At 36.8% G+C, this 19,504-nt stretch overlaps 1 protein-coding gene across 29 annotated transcripts in view; it reads left to right on the forward strand.

The window, feature by feature from the left end:
• PLEKHA5 (pleckstrin homology domain containing A5) overlaps positions 1 to 19,504 on the forward strand; it is a 230,397-nt gene that overhangs the window by 151,285 nt on the left and 59,608 nt on the right. For 21 of the 29 annotated variants that reach the window (XR_011497063.1, XR_011497066.1, XR_011497064.1 and 18 more), the window contains 6 exons: positions 353 to 468; positions 4,415 to 4,882; positions 11,118 to 11,583; positions 14,499 to 14,582; positions 17,488 to 17,607; positions 18,426 to 18,479. Coding sequence is in view for 23 of the 29 variants with exons in the window: in XM_044775196.2 (XP_044631131.1) it covers positions 353 to 468; positions 4,415 to 4,882; positions 11,118 to 11,583; positions 14,499 to 14,582; positions 17,488 to 17,607; positions 18,426 to 18,479 (1,308 nt within the window). In the remaining 6 variants the exon portion in view is untranslated. Of the gene's footprint in view, positions 1 to 352; positions 469 to 761; positions 799 to 4,414; positions 4,883 to 11,117; positions 11,584 to 14,498; positions 14,583 to 17,487; positions 17,608 to 18,425; positions 18,480 to 19,504 lie in introns of those variants that run through there. The other 8 variants (XR_011497067.1, XM_070494809.1, XM_070494814.1 and 5 more) reach the window with 2 other exon arrangements.

Here is a 19,504-nt window from a genome sequence, read left to right on the forward strand (position 1 = left end):
CTTTTTGTTCTTTAATTTTAAAATAAAAATGGTAAAGTTAGAAAAAACTTAATAATTATATCCTTTTCAAGACATAAATGTTATATTAAGATACAAGTATATTTCAACTAAAAGCAAAAGGGTAAAGTTAGGAGAAAAATTTAATATTTAATATTAAATATTTAATAATTAATATTTTCCAAGATTGAATTATATTTTTCTTAAGTCATTCATTTCTATATCTGTATATGACAAGTCTACTTTCTCTGAGATTTGATAGTAGTGGTGTATATAGGGGACCACTTAGCTTGCTTTCTTTTTCTTTTACAGATCCCATATTTCTATTTAAAACCATCGTGTCATTTTTAATCAGGCAGCCCATCCAAACATGCGGACCTATTATTTCTGCACTGATACAGGAAAGGAAATGGAGTTATGGATGAAAGCCATGTTAGATGCTGCCCTGGTCCAGACAGAACCTGTGAAAAGGTAAAGGCTTGTAGGGAAAATAATGGTGATTTCCACTTACATTTTAGTCCATGCTTTGCAAGTATGTCACTGTCATAGTACATGTCATTTTAATAGTCATGATATGAAATCATTTCTTCCTCAGAAAGCAAGGATTAGTTCATGTTGTGTATTAAACTAATACACCTTTAGTTAGTTTCAGATACCACCTGCATTTTTATTCCACCTTCCCTCTTTATTCATTTTCACCTATCAGTGTACTGAGGGGAATCCAGAATCCTAACATTCAAACTGAATGTTCTTTCTTCTTACAGAATTACCTTTAATTTCCGGTAAGTACATTTTTAATTGTTATCTTACAACTACACATGACACTGTTTTCTAAGGTCCTAAATCTTAGAAGAGAATTTATACTCACGAAGTTAATTTCACTGTGCTTTTATATTATGTTGTATGTTTGAAGTTTAATAAATTAAAATAAAAATTTTTGATGAGTTTTACTTCTTCAGCATTTCCTGGTTAATTCTGATTTTTTTTTTTATGATGAATGGCTCCAGAATATAGTTCATCAAGTGTTTAGATTATTTCTAAATATATCTACTTCTTGATGAATTCTACCTACCTTTTTTTGAGACTTCAGTACTCAGATTCCTTGATAATATAAATGTGTACTGCTAAAGTTGATCAAAGTGTGATTTTCTTTTCCTGCTTGAACATATGAATCATTTTAATATTAAACTATGTTAAGAACTAGTGAGAGGAAATCTCTTTCGAAACTCCATAAATAGCAGCTGAATAATGTGCTTTAAAAAAATTTTTATAGGAGCCAGCCCCGTGGCCAAGTAGTTAAGTTTGTGAGCTCTGCCTCAGCAGCCCAGGGTTTCGCCAGTTCGAATCCTGGGCGCGTACATGGCACCGCTCATCAGGGCATGCTGAGGCGGCATCCCACATGCCACAACTAGAAGGACCCACAACTACAAATACACAACTATGTACCTGGGGGGCTTTGGGAGAAAAAGGAAAATTAAAATCTTTAACAAAAAATTTATATTTCTGTAATTTGAAGAAAGATCCATGATACAATTAAATTTTTTCCAGTTTAGCAACAGTTGAGCAGCTGCCTTATATTAAAAAGATGCTAACTTGTAAGTTTCGTCTTTTTTCTCTCTTCTCAGGAAGTTAGGAGATTGTTACAGTGTATATCTTTAGTCTTTTTTGTTTTTTCCAGTGTACATATTAATAAAATCTTGACTTGTTGGTTAAAAGACTTAAGTTGATGGTATATGTTTGTGTTTATTTTTTAAAATATCAAATCCAAATCAACTAAACCAATCACTAGTAATTAGAGCTAGGGGAAAAGACAGCGAAAAAAGTGAAGAAGGCCCAGGATTGAACTCTAGGATACCTATTTTTAAGAAAACGCACCTCAACCATATGCATGTTCTAGGTTGAGAGCTAATAAAAGGAAAATCCACTTTGGAATTCCATGTGTAAAAATGACCCAAATGGAAGTAAAGCCGAGGTGATTAGCACTGATAGCCAAAGAGAATGTGTAAGTGAAAAGAATTAATTGAAAATCCTAAGATAATTTTAACCTCAGAGTAAATTTTTCAGGCAATTATTAGAATACAGAAATCAATAATTAAAATTTTATTTCCAGATAATGTCAATATGGTATGTTGTACTTATCTCAGAATTTCAATTTATGTCCATTTTCTTTTCTTGTATTTTCCACTCTAAAAACCCATAATTTAGGGTGAAAAAGATGACAGTCGATATTTTGGTTTGACTTCTGACAACCTATTAGTTGATTATGTACTGGGAACAATTTTTAGCCTGTTGTATTGATATAATCTGGGTGGCTAGCCAGGAACGATTGAGCACCATCTGTGTGCCCAGCCTCGTGTCCATCACCATTATCCTGTAGAAATTACATCTTTTATTCTACTTCTAGCTGTTAGCATTTTTATCCTGCCCCATTTGTCTTAACCAATTCAAATTGACTGTACCTAATTATTGTAATATTTTATTTCATATGGATAGGGAGATTTTGTCTGCTTGGGCTCTCTTTCCTATATGGCCAGAATACTTAGGAATAGTTATCAAGGTGTATCGCCTAACACATAAGAGATACCACCTAAGAGATAAGAGATATCCAATTTTTAACTAGATAGTTCATTTCTTCTAAATTCATAAAGTATCTGACCTGTGAAGTACAATGTCATAGTCCCCTAGTGTGCAGATCAGTTATGGCATGAAAGAATCTAAGCATAATAGACATTCTCTGAATAATTTCTATCTCCAGGCTCATTATTTTCATTTTCTATATTTCTATGTATCTTCTGTAATAACTTAAATGTCACTTTTAAAAATTAGATCACAAGTTTTACATTATTTATGTTATCTTAGTATACAGTTCTGAATCAGTTTTGTTCCATTTAGAGGAAAGTCAGCATATGTGTCTTTTTTGAATTACATTTTTTAAATGGTAAATCTTTGGAAAAAGAAAAAAGCCAATACAGTCTAATTTAAAATAATAGCTTTAGAAAGACTAGAGGTAACTAAGTTTTAAAAATCTTTTCAGGTATTTGATATTCGATGTTAAAAATCTCCCCCACCCAAATTTAGCCAGGGTAAATTCACTTTAGTGTAAATCATCTCTGACTTTTACCTTTCAAGGGAAAGAAGCTCCATAGCGTATCTTCATAAACTTTCCCAGTGTCTAATATTGCTACCAATCTAGAAGCCGTAAGTTGTATCTAACCTAAACATATGGATAATTCCATAACTTTGCTCCAAGGAAAATAGTCACATTTCTTTCCATTTTTTCCTCACTGATCCTATTCCAAACTATTTATATATAGTGTATATGTATGGATTATGTGTTTTCCACACATCACTGAAACTGACAGCAATACCACACTTAGGATCCTGTAGTAGCATTGTTATATATTGAAATGTGGAAGGTTGGCTAGTTCCTGAGAGGCCTCCCGACGTGGCATGATCTTGACAATTCCATGCAGGTTCAGACACTCAGCTTGGTCTTGTCAGAGCCTGGAAGTGATCGGTCTCAAGAAAGCTGATGCTCATCAAAAAGACTTAGCTATAGCAGCTGGAATGGTGAGCAATAAAACTGTCCAGTGGCCCAGACACATGCTGTTAAGCAGCACATGCCTCCGGTGGGGAGATGGACACGGGATGCCAGATTCTAATCTAAAATTGCTTGATGAGTTGGAATGATAATGGTAATAAAATCTGTGGCAGCCACTCATAGATTTATCTGGTCCTCACAACAATCGTGTCACCGTGGTGCTGCAATTATCCCCATTTACCACTGAGGAGATTGAGGCGTGGTAAATTTCTGCACCTTACCCAAAGACAGCTAGTAAGAGGCAGGGCTACAAGCTGAAGAAATTGCAAGGCATGCAGTCTGGCTCCAAGAGCTCTTAACTGAAACTCAGGTCCTCTTGGATACAGTTAGTCACATGGTTCAGATCTTTGATAGCATAAGACTATAATTTCCTGGTGCAGCCATTTCCACAAACCAGCCTCATGTTTGTCTCATGATGAATTAGCCCTCCTGGCGGGATGCCATGTTGTTTATTTCAAATGACTAGCTCTGTGGTCCTTCAACTGTGGATTTTGTGGTTTTGCTGTCAAAGGGCAATCTTATTTGCTTTATTTCCAAATTTCTAGCGGTGGGGACACTCATCATTCTTTATCCTCCAGGGCTTCATACACTGTATATTTTGTGTTTTCTTTCTCCCCTTTCTATTTATACATCCTGGTGTTGTGCTTGAATTTTCGTACTACAACATTGGGAGTTTGTGCAGATTTGTCCTCTGTGACCCTTTGTGTTTTTTTCATAGAGTCAGAGGTAATTTTATGTTTTTCCTAGATTGAATCCCAGAAATAACATGTGCCAAGTTTTCACCTAACTTACTATGATTTTCTTCTCTGATTTCAGAGTGGACAAGATTACATCTGAAAATGCACCAACTAAAGAAATCAATAACTTTCCCAACCATAGAGTGCTAATTAAACCAGAGGGCCAAAATAACCAGAAAAACAAGGAAATAAGCAAAACTGAAGAAAAAAAGGCATTAGAAGCTGAAAAATACGGATTTCAGAAGGATGGTCAAGATAGACCTTTAACAAAAATTAACAGCGTAAAGTTGAATTCTCTGCCATCTGAATATGAGAGCAGGTCAACATGCCCAGTTCAGGCTGGACACTACAGGCCAGTCAATGTGAATAGTTCAGAGAGCAAAACAGTCAATGTTAGCCTGGCAGATCTTAGAGGTGGAAACCACCCAAATGCAGGGCCCTTACACACAGAGGTTGATCGAGTCATACAGAGAACGAATTCAATGCAACAGTTGGAACAGTGGATTAAAATCCAGAAGGGGAGGGGTCACGAAGAAGAAGCCAGGGGGTGAGTGTCTTGTCGTTATGTGTTATGAACCCGGGTTTCTTTCATGCTGTGTTGGTGGAGATTGGTTTCTGAGATACTGATTAAAAGTATTAGTTTAAATTGTGTTTTAGATGTTAACAGCTTCATTGCTATATCTTTTCTTCATAGTAATCAGATGTATTTTCTCTCTGTCCCCCATTGTTCTGTCACCCAACTTTGTTAATGGCGAGGAGTCATCCTCCCTGGCCTTGCACAAGGGAAGGCTTAGGCTGTGGGTAGAGATCACGTTTGTTTGGGATGAGGAAGGGAGCAAGACCTAGTCCCACTCTTTCTCCCCCCCACCCCACACCCAATGAAAACTTGTCTTCACTCTCCCCACTACCCTGCTCTGACTGTCTTCCATTAGTAGCTTCTGCAGCTTGGTGCAATGCAAGGATCTCCTGAGACGAGTAATGTGAAGACAGTAAAGGCTTATGCTCTCTCATTCTCAGTCTCATTCCTTGGCTTTCTTAAACTCGTAATGCACATGAATTATATTTATTCATCTAAGCATTTATTCATTCATACACACACTTGTTCTTTCATGTATTTATTGTATAACTACTATGTGCTAAACATGGGACCAGAAAGTAAAATAGTGAAAAGATTTAGTCCAGATTTCTCACAGAGATTCTTACCTAGTTAGTAGAGGAGAGAGTAAAAGAAGCAGATGCAGTGTATTGTGACAAATGCAGTGAAGGAAGAACAGGATGCTGTAAGAATGTGTTTCAGGGACAACCAACACAATCTCAGGATTCTGGGAAACCTTTCTGGAGGAGATGAAATACAAGTCGAGATAGAAAGGATAGTATACTTATCTTGGTTTAGATATGCAAAATTCCAGAGTTGACAGGGAACAGGGAAAGGAATCCACAGACATCCATTATGGCTTAGGTATAACTAACTGCTGTGATGATAGATGAGAAATAAGGCTGGAGAGAAAGAAGCCAGAAGAGATTGGTGTTTCAGAAAGATCACTCCAGCTGCAGAATCTGGAGAATGAATTGGAGAAAGTTCAAAAAAAATGGAGTAAGTGGAACGAGGAGAGGAAGAGGATGTATTCAAGATGTAACTGACAAGACTAGTTGAGTGGTCGGATGTGCTTGATTGCAAAGTAGTCTCACTCAAGTCTAGTTTGAGTGGCTGGGGGAAATCAAGAATGACACCCTGCTTTTTGGCGTGGTTATCAAGGGTTGTCTGGTGCCTTTCACTGCATAGAAAAGATTTGGGAAGAGAGAAGGTAATGAGTGATTGGACGGGTTAAATTTGAGGCGCCTGTTGTCTGTATCTCTGAAGAGAGATCTGGACTTGAATAAGGTTTGGGGCATCATCGTTATAGCAGAAGTCCTTAAAGGTAAGAATGAGAGTAGATAAATTAATTCAGCAGGTGGCTGGATGAAATAAGATTCGAAGGGAGAAGCTGAAAGAACATTTACAGTTAAGGAAAAAAAGGATGAAGGGGCCTACAAAGGAGACCAAAACTAAAGGCCAGAGGAAATGGAAGAAACTAGGAGCCTGTGGATGAGAAATTGTTCTCTCATTAGGTGGGAATTTGGTGATGCAAAACTTTGAAAGTACTTTCATGTACGAGTGTGCCTAAAAATTAACCGAAGAGTTATTGTAACACTTACCTCTCAGTAGTAGAAAACAATGACGTTACTATTAAGATTAAATGAAGATTAACTATTTTAATAGTGAAACTTCTGAGGTACAGGAATGTCCTTCCAGTTTGCTCAGCGGTCATGGCTGACGTCTGCGGTTGTCAGGCAGTCTCTTTTCTCTTAGCAGTGCAGCTCAGAGGCCTGGGCCCGCTTGGCTTTATCTTTTGTTATCTCAGCCAGGCTGCAGAAACATTCTGTGATATGTTGTTCACTTCCATTTTCTTCTTCCCCACCCTCACGCCTCACTTTCCTAATTTTCCCAAGGGAGAGTTGGGAGAAACATTTGCTGTTTCAAAAATGAGATTTGATTAGACAGAAGAGAGGCCAGAGATAGTTCTGGAAAAAAAACAAATGAAAGGATGTTTAGAAGTACTTATTAAGGTAATCATTTTCAGGGAAACGATAATAAAAATCCCAGCTAGAAGATTCCCTGAATCTCTACCCAGCAAATTAAATCTCACTTCTTAGTGGAATCGCTTTTCCTGAAGTAAATCATATTTTCTTAAGGTCGAAAGTGTGTAGTCAAAGGGGTTCAACAAATCTCTGGAAGTTCGTTTTTTAAGTTTTGGGACTTACATATGTGTCTAAGCACTTTTAGGTCCCTTGATGGGGATATTTAACATACATAAAGGCTGTCACTGACCTTTTCTTTTGAATGCAGCCCTGCAGCTTCCGCAGGCTGATCTTCGGTTATTTTGAGCTAAGATTTTCTCCACATTGTTCCTTCGGGTTCATGGCTTCAGTCCCATTTGGATCACTGAGCTATATTAGCTACATTATTATATAAATTTCATACTTAAAAAATAGTTGTGATGTTGTGTAATAAAATCATTTTTATTGGTGGAAAGAAGCGTAATGGTAGTTCGTGGAATAATTGATTTTGCAACACTTATGAGAGGGTTGCTTTTATTATTAAAGTTCTGATGGAAAGAAAAGAAGTTTAATATTTGGTCAGATAGGAGTTCCCTGCACCTGCGGACAGAGCCTTTCAGTTCCTTTGTGAGGTGGCAGGCCCTGCTGAGATGTCTGGTGCCTTAGGCCATTATTCTGCATGGCATAATCACAGGGACAGGGTTTTCATGGTGTGTGACAGGCAGCTGCTGGTGAACGGAGCCCTAAACCTGCTGAAGGAGCTCACAGTCTTCATTTCTTAAGCTTTCACTTAAAGGGAAGTCACACTTTGCTTAATTTGAATTTCTTTGGCGAAAACCATGGAAAGAAACCATAGCTTTTGAAAAACAGGTCTCAAAATGCTGGAGAATATATGGGATAAAAATAAACTTACTTGATAATAACCTAATTTTTTATTAAAGTTCCCCAAAAGTGGTTCCAAAGGTGGCAGAAGAGCCTTTTAAATTTTGTAGTCATTAATTAGCCAAGCTTAGTAGGAAAATAGCCTGCAGCTGCTAATGATCATATGATAGGTGGACAGTTCAAGTTCAGTATACATCTCTACACCAGGAACCAGCTCACATGGTATGAATGCTTCAGAGCTCTGATAGAGGTATTTGGTATAATTAGATTTCTGAAATGGAATTTAAACATTTGTTTATAGGCAGTTTTTAGTGTGTTTTAGATTGACAATGTACGTCCCCTTCTTTATATGATTATTAATGATCTTTTCACTGATTTCCAAACAATATATAAAGTTATCATCATTTATATTGTCCGTGTATGCTTCAGGGATACAGTTCAGTGCCTAATCCAGAGCCTTTTGCTTATTAAGGTCACTCTAATATTTCTTGAATTTATGAATGACCAAATAAACCATGGTATGTTGGGGTAAATTGCTTTAGTGCTAGAGCAGAATTTCTTGGATGGAATCAACTTCCCCTGCTGACACACTTTCTGAGCAGATAGCCATGGGGTGGCCAACTCTAGACTTGGTCCAGTTTCTTGCTTTCGTGTTAACAGAGAAGGTGAGGATAGGAAGGGAGACTAGGCAGGGAAGAAAATAGGAAATATACATGGAGAAAGCAGCAAAGAATTGAATTCTTTATACTGATTTCATCAGAGTATTGGGTACTTTTCTCCCTCACTCCAGTCCTGGGGTCATCAGATGGTTGGGCTTCCTGCAGTGGTTCTTGGGTTGGGAGGTTTTGTTCAGTTTTGAACAGGGCTGTTTTAAGCAGGCTTGAAAAGCTGACAAACAACCAGCATGATGAAGGAAATTTAGCTTAGGGGGAATGGTTGAAGGAATTGGAAATATTTCAAGTACAAAATAAGACATGGGATTTTAGAACTTTAAAATAACTTTATGATCAAATCATCTTCTAGATGAGAAAACCAAATCCCAGAAGGTTTCGGCCAGATTTTGATAGCATATGAAGAACCCTAGCACTTTAAGATTATGCCCTTCCTAATTTGGAGGGTATCTTTTTATTTTTAGTTAAATCATTGTGATAAAAAAAGTAAAGTAGGTTTTTAAAAAACAATTTCCATACTTTTGGCGAAGTTTTTAAAATACAAGGATTAGTTTACTTTTTCAGTAAGTACAAAAGTTTGGGAATCATTGGCATAATGAAAAGGAATTGAGACCTGCATTCTAGTTCTAGCTGGCTCACTAACTCTTTCTTAACCAAAATATTAAAAGGAATATGATGTCTTGGTCTTTTCCCCTCATGCTCTCTCACCCACCCCACAAAACACACACTTTATCGTTGTGTGAATCCCAAAAGATGTAAGTAACTCATCTAAGGTCTCCATACTTAGTAGGAAGGCAAGAATCAAAACTTAGCCTTCCTCGTTTTGATCAACTGCTTTTTTCCACTGTATTGCTCTGTTATTCAAAACTGGATCCCCTCTGTGGGTGTTTTAAGCCACAAAAAGGTGTATCTAACATGAGGCTCTCTCACTTGTATGAAGGTAACGTAATTTTACTGCCCTAGTAGGTACAAATTGTGCAGGGATTTTTGTTGTTACCATGGCTCATAGCCCAGGATGCACCCAATTTATTACATCTGATCATAATGAAATCTCTTTTTTTTATAATACATTAGTATTTATGCATTGTTACTGAGAGCAGTCTTTGGGTCAAAAGAGAGCTCTGACATCCAGATTATCAGCCCGGGCTGCCCAGATTCTTAAGAGTATGGTCAAGTAACTTACAAATCGAGTCTTCTGGCCCATGTAATCACCAACATCTTTGACATTTTACCACCCATTAGGAAGCAGCAAAATATTATGCAATTATGCATGCACAATTCCCAAGTATACTCTATGGCGAAGATACAATAACTAACCAGGAGAAAGGTACTAACTAAACATAGAAAGAAGAGATCAGGAAACCTGGGTTTATGGGGTCCCAGCTTTCCCACATGTTTGGTTCGTTGAATTAGATATGATATTAGGATATAAATTTATGCCAAAGAAGATGGTGCATAAGATGAATACTTGTGATTTAATATTGTTCTTTTTAATCTAGATTTTATTGTGGTTGCTATTGTTAAAAGGTTATGTTTGCATTTAGAATTTGAATTGTAATTATACCTTATACTTACCTCTGAAGGTAATAGGGAAAGACAAATGCTAACTTTATTTAGAGTTTTCAATTGACTTTTTAAAATCCTTTTTATATAATATGTGTGACCCAGCACGAAGTTAGCACAAGGATAGTTTTGATAAATTCAAAAAAGATATTTTTATCACTGTCTTTTTAAAAAATCATAAACTGAAATTTTATTCTTTCATTTTAGGAAACTGAAATAATCTATGCTTAGTAATATGTCATTACATATTCATATCTAAACATTTAGCATTTTAAAAGAACTTTATTTTAAATGCTTAATATACATAAGGAATTTTTTGCATTGCTTTAAAAAGCTCCCCACAAATGTTGATTACCATTCATGAAATATTAATTTCTATGTCAGAAACATTGTAAAATTCCTAAGATTTGCAGTTTTATATCTGAAATGTTGTCATGTTTAAGTATTTTGTCTGTAAATAATTGAATTTTGAGCTTTAGCTTCAAGTCATTTTTATTTTTCAAATTAAGGAAAGTTATCAAGGGAAATTATTTATTCCAGCCAGAAATCTACTGATGTGCTTCTTCCCATAGTCATGCTGTCTGAGGGAGATGGTGCAGCAGAGTTGTCACATACACCTGCACTAGTTCATTTCCTGTCTTCATGCTCCATAGGCACAACCAAATACTTTCAATATCCCATGCATACACAGAAATCCTATGCAACTGTGCTGGTGAAATGTATGAAAATGACATTCTAGGAGTTTATTTATATAAAAACAAATAAGATATGGAGACAGGTTTGAGGTTAGATCTTGAACATTCTTATTTCTGAAAGAAGTTTAACATTTTTCCTTCTTTAAACCAAACTGCACATTGTGTGGAATTAATAGGCTTTATGTAAGTAACATGGATGCTGTTTACTTAATGTATTGAATCCATCAAATTTATAACTTGTATAATATTTTGATCTTTTGAAAAATAAGTCCTAATGTATATTTTACATGCCAGAAGAAAAGAAAATGTACTCTAGAATCTAGAAAACCACTCTCTCCTTTATTTTTACATTTCAATTATTCTTTTATTTTAGAATAATTTCTTACCAAACACTACCAAGAAATATGCCAAGCCACAGAGCCCAGATCGTGGCCCGCTACCCTGAAGGTTATAGAACTCTCCCAAGAAACAGCAAGACCAGGCCTGAAAGTATCTGCAGCGTGACCCCCTCCACTCATGACAAAATAGCAGGACCTGGAGTGGAAGAGAAGCGGAGATCAATGAGAGATGACACGATGTGGCAGCTTTACGAATGGCAGCAGCGTCAGTTTTATAATAAGCAGAGCACCCTCCCTCGTCATGGCACTTTGACCAGTCCTAAAACCATGGTTAATATTTCTGACCAGACCATGCACTCTATTCCCACATCACCTTCCCATGGGTCAATTGCTGCTTATCAGGGATACTCCCCTCAGCGAACCTACAGATCAGAAGTGTCTTCACCCATTCAGAGAGGAGATGTGACGATAGACCGCAGGCACAGGGCCCATCACCCTAAGGTAAAAGATCTGCTAATCCCGTGGGAACTTCTGCTGTGCGGATGCTGGGTTTTATTTCTAGCACTCTGTTCTTTAAATGTGAGTGACAAATAGGGAGGAGGTAAGCAAGGCAGCCCTTCTTTTTTGGTTTTAAGAATTAAGGAAGAGTATTCTGCAATGTCAAAATCTCCTGTATAAAACCTAAGCTTGCAACGCTTCATCTCTCAGGAGCACGGAAAGAGTTCTTTGGAGCAGATGCATTATGCATTCTCTGCTTGATAGCAGATCTCATCAACTTTGCATGTAGGTTAAGACCGCATGCATTTTTATTGGCTCTTGACACACTTGCCAATTCTCCACCTGCCCTCTTCCAGCGTACCTGCACTCTTGTGTCAGGCTCATCCTGTTCTTTGCTAAGATCAAAGTGCAGCCTCATCTTCTAACCAGCTGAATATATGGCATATTGAAATACCTGCTTAGATACCCACTTTAATATTAGAGTAACAATGCTTATTAGTATTTATATGTTTTAAAAATTAAGATACAGACTGAGATCATATTTTAATTTGTATTGTGAGTTGGCTTACGCCTTGCTTAGTCGATTATTTGAAGTGAATTCGGAGTGCTTTGTATCGATCAGCTTTTCATGATGCTAAAGCAGTTGTTTTGATCAATCAGCCTATATGCAGCCAGTTCTCTAATGTCTGTCCTAAAGTGAAAAGGAATTTTTCTCTCATTTTCTTTGTAATGCTAAAGTATTTCTTGCTTTTTACCATTTTAAAATGCATCTTTTCTTATCCTTGTGACAGGCTGAATCCTTCAGTGACATCACTGCATAAAGCATTTCCTTGATTTTTCCATAAATAAATGTTAGTTAGAAATTAATCAATCAATCAAGAATTTTCCTTTGGAGGAAGCTTTAGTTTGCCTCACCAAAAAAAGGCTCACTTTGAACTCCACTGTAACAAAGTTCGATATTTTGTCACTTGGTACATCCAAAGGCTAAATCGTGTTTGATAAAAATGATCACAATATTCAAGAAAAAACTGGTCTAATACAATTTAGTGTGTGGCTGAAAAGCGTTCTCATGGTTGTTAGTAGTTTTCATATTCTTGCCCAAGATTTATCATCTGTTTCAACAACAAATATGAGGTGAAGGTGTGCTGTCTATCCAGTTGCCAGTCAGCTAAACGTCTCCTCCTCTTCCTCCGCTCAAAAAACTGCTCCAGCGTTGCCAGATTTTTCTTTCAAACTATCCTGTCAGCTTCCTTGATATGATCAGTGGTTCTCAAAGTATGATCCACAGACCCCTGAGTCTCCATGACCCTCTCAGGGAGTCTGTAAGTAAACTCAAAATGTTTTGTAATAACAATAAAGCATTATTCACTGTGTTACCATTTTCTAATAGGGGATAAGCAATGGTGGGTAAAAGTACTGGCACCTTAGCATAAAGCAAGGGAGTGGCTCCAGACTGTACTAGTGGTCATTGTATGCTTCACTGACACATACTTGAGATAAAAATAAATAAAGTAGCAATTTCACTTAAGAATCCCTTTGATGAAACAGTAAAAGATAATTTTATTCAATCTCCACTTTTTATTACATATCATTTTAATAGTCTGTGTGATGAAGTGAGAAATGTGTTTAAAGCATTTCTGTTGCATACCAAAGTCCTAAAGATTGTCTCACAGGAAAACACTTGGGTGATTCTTTGAGTTGCAAGCTGGACTAGCTCCTTTTTTCATGAAACATCATTTTTACTTGAAAGGACGAATGACAGGCTAACTGTAGTTGTTCATACTTGGTATTTGACAGACACTTCTCAGAGTGAAATGTTAACCTGTCACTTCAAGGGAAACAACTGACAGTGTTGCTGATGACAACATCTGAGCTTTCAAACAAAAATTAGAATTTGAAAATCTTGTACCTGCCACCATGAGATTGACTGTTTTCTAGTGCTTAAAAATCAGCGGTGGTATTAACAAATGTGAGTTACTGCTATTTGTATACTAGTGTGTGTCCACATTTGGAAGTCTGCATAAGTCACCAAACCAGTATTTTCCACATGAGCAGTGTTTGCTATTACTAGATCATGGATGGGTAAAAGATTCATTCAAAGTGCAAATAGACCAATGGGTGTTAATGTAACAAAGTATGAGAAGTTCATTGATAGGGTTTCAGATACTGCTTTGCAACTAACCTTTAAGAAAATACCACTTTTCCAGCTTTATTGCAATCTCAAAGATGCATAGCTAAACTTATCCAGAAAAGTTATTTAAGTTCTCTTCCCTTTTCCAAGGGTAGATTTTCTTCATGTATTTCCACTTAAAGAGATTATCACAACATATTGAATACAGAAGCAAATATGAAAATCTAGGCAGACATTAAAGAGATTTGCAAAACTGTAAAACAATGCCACTGTTGTCACTAAATTTTTTTTTTAAGAATGTAAAGGGGTCTTGGGGCCGGCCCAATGGCATAGTGGTTAAGTTTGCCACCTCTGCTTCGGTGGCCCAGGGTTCACAGGTTCAGATCCCGGGCACAGACCTGCACACTGCTCATTATGCCATGTTGTGACAGCGTCCCACATACAAAATAGAGAAAGATTTACACAGATGTTAACTTAGCAGCAGTCTTTGTCCAGCAAAAAGAGGAAGATTGGCAACAGATAGGAGCTCAGGGCCAATCTTCCTCACCAAAATAAAAAAGAAGAAGAATATAAAGGGGTCCTGAGACCAATAAGTTTGAGAACCACTGAGCCGGATTATATAGAATTACTCTGCTCTTGAGCATCTGTATTTTAGTCAAGAAATTTTAGTTCTGTCTTCTTTCGTAAGCACTAATAGCATTTTGTAAGTGGCATTTTATAATATAAATTCAAGACTTCTCATCGCTGACGTTGACCACGGAGTTTATACTGTGCCTTTATTTCTTAGCATGTCTATGTGCCTGACAGGAGGTCAATGCCAGCTGGCCTGACTTCACAGTCTGTTAGTCCCCAGAGCCTCCAAGGCAAAACGGTGAGTATGATATCTTTATTTACCATATCAGGTTTTATTTACGTGCTACACATGATCGCATGCGTCTGACATAGCTTCTAAGTTTGAATTTTCAGAGACGTGCCTCCCAAGAAAAACCATTACTACTTTTGTGGAAGAGATGCTCATCAGAAGAATTTGGAATCCTGTAGCCATTGCGGTGTCTTACTGGATACCTCTCCCTAAATGTCTGACTCCCTAAATATAAGATGATATTTTCAAGGTTTATTGCATGACCTGGGTGGTTTTCTTTACTTTGTTAGTAGTTAATTCCCTCATCCTTAAAACAGAAGTTGGAATAGTTTATTAGAGGAACAAATCCAGCAAGCAGCCATGTGTAGTCAAACTACAGGCCTATTAAGAAGTTTCTCCTGTGGATTTTTGTATAGATTAACTACTTAGAGCGAGGAAAGAAACTGATTTACATATTTATGCAGAGAAAGAGAGACTATAAAAACACTAGGTTCAAGCAAGTACTTAACATTTTCATTTCATTATGAGTGTTATGTTCAAATTGGGAAGGAGTTATATTACCAGGACACTGTTATTCTTCAAATTAAAGAGAAAAGAGGGCTTTTCGTCACTTCATTCTATTTTAATGGCATTCTTTTTTCGAGAACTATGCTTTAATATCAGGAGGTAGTCTCAATTTCTGTGAAGATGTGATTTGAGGACCTATATAGTTGTTTATTATTTAAAATTCTCTTCCTGGTGCCAGCCTGGTGGCTCAGCAGTTAAGTTCGCACGTTCCGCTTCAGCGGCCTGGGGTTCACCGGTTCAGATCCCGGGTGCAGACCTACACACTGCTTGTCAAGCCATGCTGTGGCAGGCATCCCACATATAAAGTAGAGGAAGATGGGCACAGATGTTAGCTCAGGGCCAGCCTTCCTCAGCATAAAGAGGACAATTAGCAGCAGATGTTAGCTTGGGCTAATCTTCCTCAAAAAAATAAAAACTAAATAGAGTAACATAAAATTCTCTTCCTGCAGTAGTCAAAACAAATTCATCTTGTATGCATTTTGCAAACATTCTTTTTATCTTTCATCTTTTACATGCTTATATCTAAGGAAGATTTCCTGGCTTAAAACTACTTGTGGTTTATTTATTAAGGGTTATATATATATTGCTTGACTAAAACTAAAAACTTTCAAATGTTGCAAATTTTAAATATTATACTGTTGATCTGACAAAAAGACGTTAATAACAAGATAATGCTACATATTACGTAATGAAATTTTCTCTTCTGCATTGCTCCCTCTAGTGGATACTTAGGATAAAACTTATTTACCACCTCCTACTTCTCTAGGGGTCATATGTGCCGCTTTTTTATTTTGCTTCAAAATTTAAATATCTAGCAAACTTATTGGAATCTTTCATCCTTTTAAAAGTCTCTTTATCTTTTTAACTGCATAAATAATAAAGCAGAATTTCAAGATTTCTTCTTTTGGTATTTCTGTCAAATATCCCTCTGGTTCTTAGAATATCTCAATCCCTTACCCCACACTGCCTTCTCCCTGGCAAGACCTCAGAGCTTGACACGATGATCATAAGACATGGACCATCCCACAGTCATGAGGTCACAGGGTGTGTGGCTGGCCTCAAAGCAAAAGCAGCTATTTTCCTGTTATGGAGTCTTTTCTTTAAGTGACACACAGACACACACACACATTCTTTGACTGTTTAGCATAAAAGACTGTTGTCTCATCTATATAGATGCTCTGTTTTATCTAAAGAATCCAGTAGTGACTGTGGTTTACTTCTGACACTTCTCTCACCTGAAGGCAAAAATTTTTAATGTAACTTCAAATAGTTAAAAATTATTTCTGTCCCTAAAAAAAAAAGTATGCAAAATAATGAGCAACAGCAAATGAACAGAAGAGAAGTCGTGTGATGCTGCGGTGTAGAGAAAATAAAGCCGCATCAGGAGCACTTTCTGGCGGGGAAGTTTTAAGGGCGTGCTGTCGCCCTCACGTGAGCAGTGCCTCCCTCGGGCCCGTCTGCAATTTTTAATCATAACGAAGTGCAGAGAAGCACCAAATATAATATTTTATGGCCTGTAAGACTGCCAGTGACCATACTTTACTGCATTTCTAACAAAGAAAAATATATCAGATTGGCCTGTTAAGGAATTCTGTCTTCGAAAATTTATTTTCAAATAAATTTGGGGATCACTGTAACCACTCAGGAACCAGAAGCTTCTCTGCTTTCCTCAGAGTGTGGAAGGAGGGTTTATGCACCATGGAAACTTGCTGTGTATATGAAATACATTTTTTTTCTTAAAAAAATTTTTCTGAAAAAATTGATCTTCTGGTCATGTAATATACCCTGTGAAAGCGCTAACAGTGACGTTTAAAATATAACCGGGAAGCAATTAATAGATTCCAGGTACCGAGTTCAAAGATGTGAACATATCATCCAAGTTTTACATGAATTTTAATTCTTTTTATTTACCTTCTGTTCTCTAAAATAGAATGTTGGACGTGCAGGTATTGTTCTATTGCTGTAAAAGTCTTAGGTGTCATTTTTAAACATCTTATTAAAATATCTTTTAATAGTAATCTTTTAATAGCTTTTATGTGCAAACCTTTATAATGGTTTTTTGGCACTGTGTTTTTTTATGCTTAACATTTAAATATTCTCTCATGAGTTCTGAGAAAATGCCTTGATATACTGTTGTTTTGCTGTATCTTTTAAAGTAACCCTGTTCCTTCTATTTCTCTAGATATCTATGCATTTATGTAGGACCTATCATCATAGTGTCTAGGCACTATGTTTGATGTCAACCGTAAGAGGAAACTTGCCAAGAAATCTTGGTTTAATATCTGTCACTTAAGACAACAATTAATCTGTTTTCCACTGTTTGGATTCTTAAATTGTACTCCTTCAGCCAGAGGAGCTTACGCTGCTGCTAATAAAGCTGAGACGGCAGCAAGCTGAACTGAGTAGTATCCGGGAGCACACGTTAGCACAGCTCATGCAGCTCAAACTTGAGGCCCACAGCCCAAAGGTCAGCTATGAAGAGATTTGTCTGTGTCGTCTGCCATTGTCACTTATTTTGAGTCATTCATTAATCAGTTGGATCAGTGTCGTTAGTGTTGAGCATGAGTCCATCCTATCATTGCGGCCATTACACCAGGATCTCATATTGACCCTTTGAGAATTAACTTCTTTCTACATTGTTAAAGGAAAATACAGGCAGGATGCATTTCTTCTTAGCCTTCCACTCACTCACTCACCCACCCCCTTTTGGTTGCGAGGAAGGAAATGCATACAGACTTTCATGTTGTCCTTCACTGAATACTGTAACTTCCACATCTGGTAAAGCAGATATTGAAAAGTCCTATCATTTCCCATAAAGTAGTAAGTTGAAAATTGATTATAGTTTTAATGATCCTGCCTTTTAAATGTCCAAGATTAATTTTAAGATGTTTCTTTTGTTCTTGATTAAAAGAATAAACGCAGGTGGACATTTCTCAAAGGGTTTAATAGCATCTGGTTATATGGGAAACATCCAGGACTATATTGCAGAAAAGAATGAACATGTAAAGCTTCTAACACTGAGTCTGCTAAAGACATTTGAAGGATTGTTCTGCTTAATATTTCAGCTTATATGCATGTCTACTTTATTTCTCAAATTGAGTGTAATTTTATAATAATTCAATATGTCGTCTGTCCCATTTACAGGGGAGCATGTGTGTGAAAGTTTTGTGCTGTGATTTTATAGGTTGTGGTAAAGTACCTGTTTTTCTTGCTTCGAAATTGACCTTTTCCTGAATTCTGCACCCTCTTTCTCTATCCCTTTGTTTCTTGATTGATGCCTACTAGAATGAAATTCTTTCACATCATCTTCAAAGGAACACCATATATTTGGATCATCAGGTGGGATTTGTAGAATTTTCTTACTTATAATACCTAATACAAGTTTTTAAGTGTAGTACAGTTTTTCAGACTACTTAGAGATTTCAGTCATTTTGAGTTAAGAGCATGACTTTTACAAGTGGCAGAATAAGAAATCCCTAACCAGGTGAATTCAGGAATACCATAAAAAACAGGTAGAAAGGACAGTTGTGGAGGTAAAGAGGGATCCAAGTGCTGGGTCATCTGCAATTGAGAGCCTGGATTCTCTAGATTGGTTTCTTCTTATCCCAAGAAAACTCACACTCCTCGAGGCTTATCCCAGCTTGGAGTTGACCTAATTAAAGAAATAGACACCAATCTGTGAATGCCTTGTTGGAAGGATGGAAGGAGGGTGAGCAGTAGTGTGCTCTTTAGCCCCAAAGGGGAGTTTAACGGCATGAAATTTGCAATGAAGATAATTTTTAGTTGTGTGTCCTTATTTCTTGTCCTCCCCCTCCTCCCATGTTTGGTCTTTGGTCAACTATGTAGAGTCGGTTCTATACGACCTGCCGTTCTAGCATTATCTCAGTGGTGGCGATGAGTGTAGTTGGTTACAGTGAACGTTCAGAAGTGTGAGTGGCAGTTCATGAACAAGGACTGACGCGCCCATTGTTTAGTTTTTATAAAATTCACTATTCATGCTTAATTTTAATTTGATGAGAATTTTTGATATGTTGTTAAACGTAGAATTTCTTCCCCAGTGAATGCATTTTTTTTTAATATAAATTAAGCTAAAACTTGTTTTAGCTTGTTTCAAAATGTTCAAACTTGAATATTTTACCCAATGGGAAGGTTACTCTGGAAAATGTTTTAAGACACGTTTACATATTTATATTTGCCTGTTTGAGACAAAATAATGATGTCCTGCTTTAAATTAGTTAGATTTAAAGAGGGATTTTGCATTAGGATAACCCTTTAAAAGATGTTTGATCATTTTTCTTTTAATTTTTAACAGAAATATACTTTTGTTAATATGTAATTTAGTTATTTTCCCATGAAATGTTTTC

This window comes from Equus asinus, chromosome 22 (assembly GCF_041296235.1).
Source record: "Equus asinus isolate D_3611 breed Donkey chromosome 22, EquAss-T2T_v2, whole genome shotgun sequence".
Taxonomy (NCBI): Eukaryota; Metazoa; Chordata; class Mammalia; order Perissodactyla; family Equidae; genus Equus; species Equus asinus.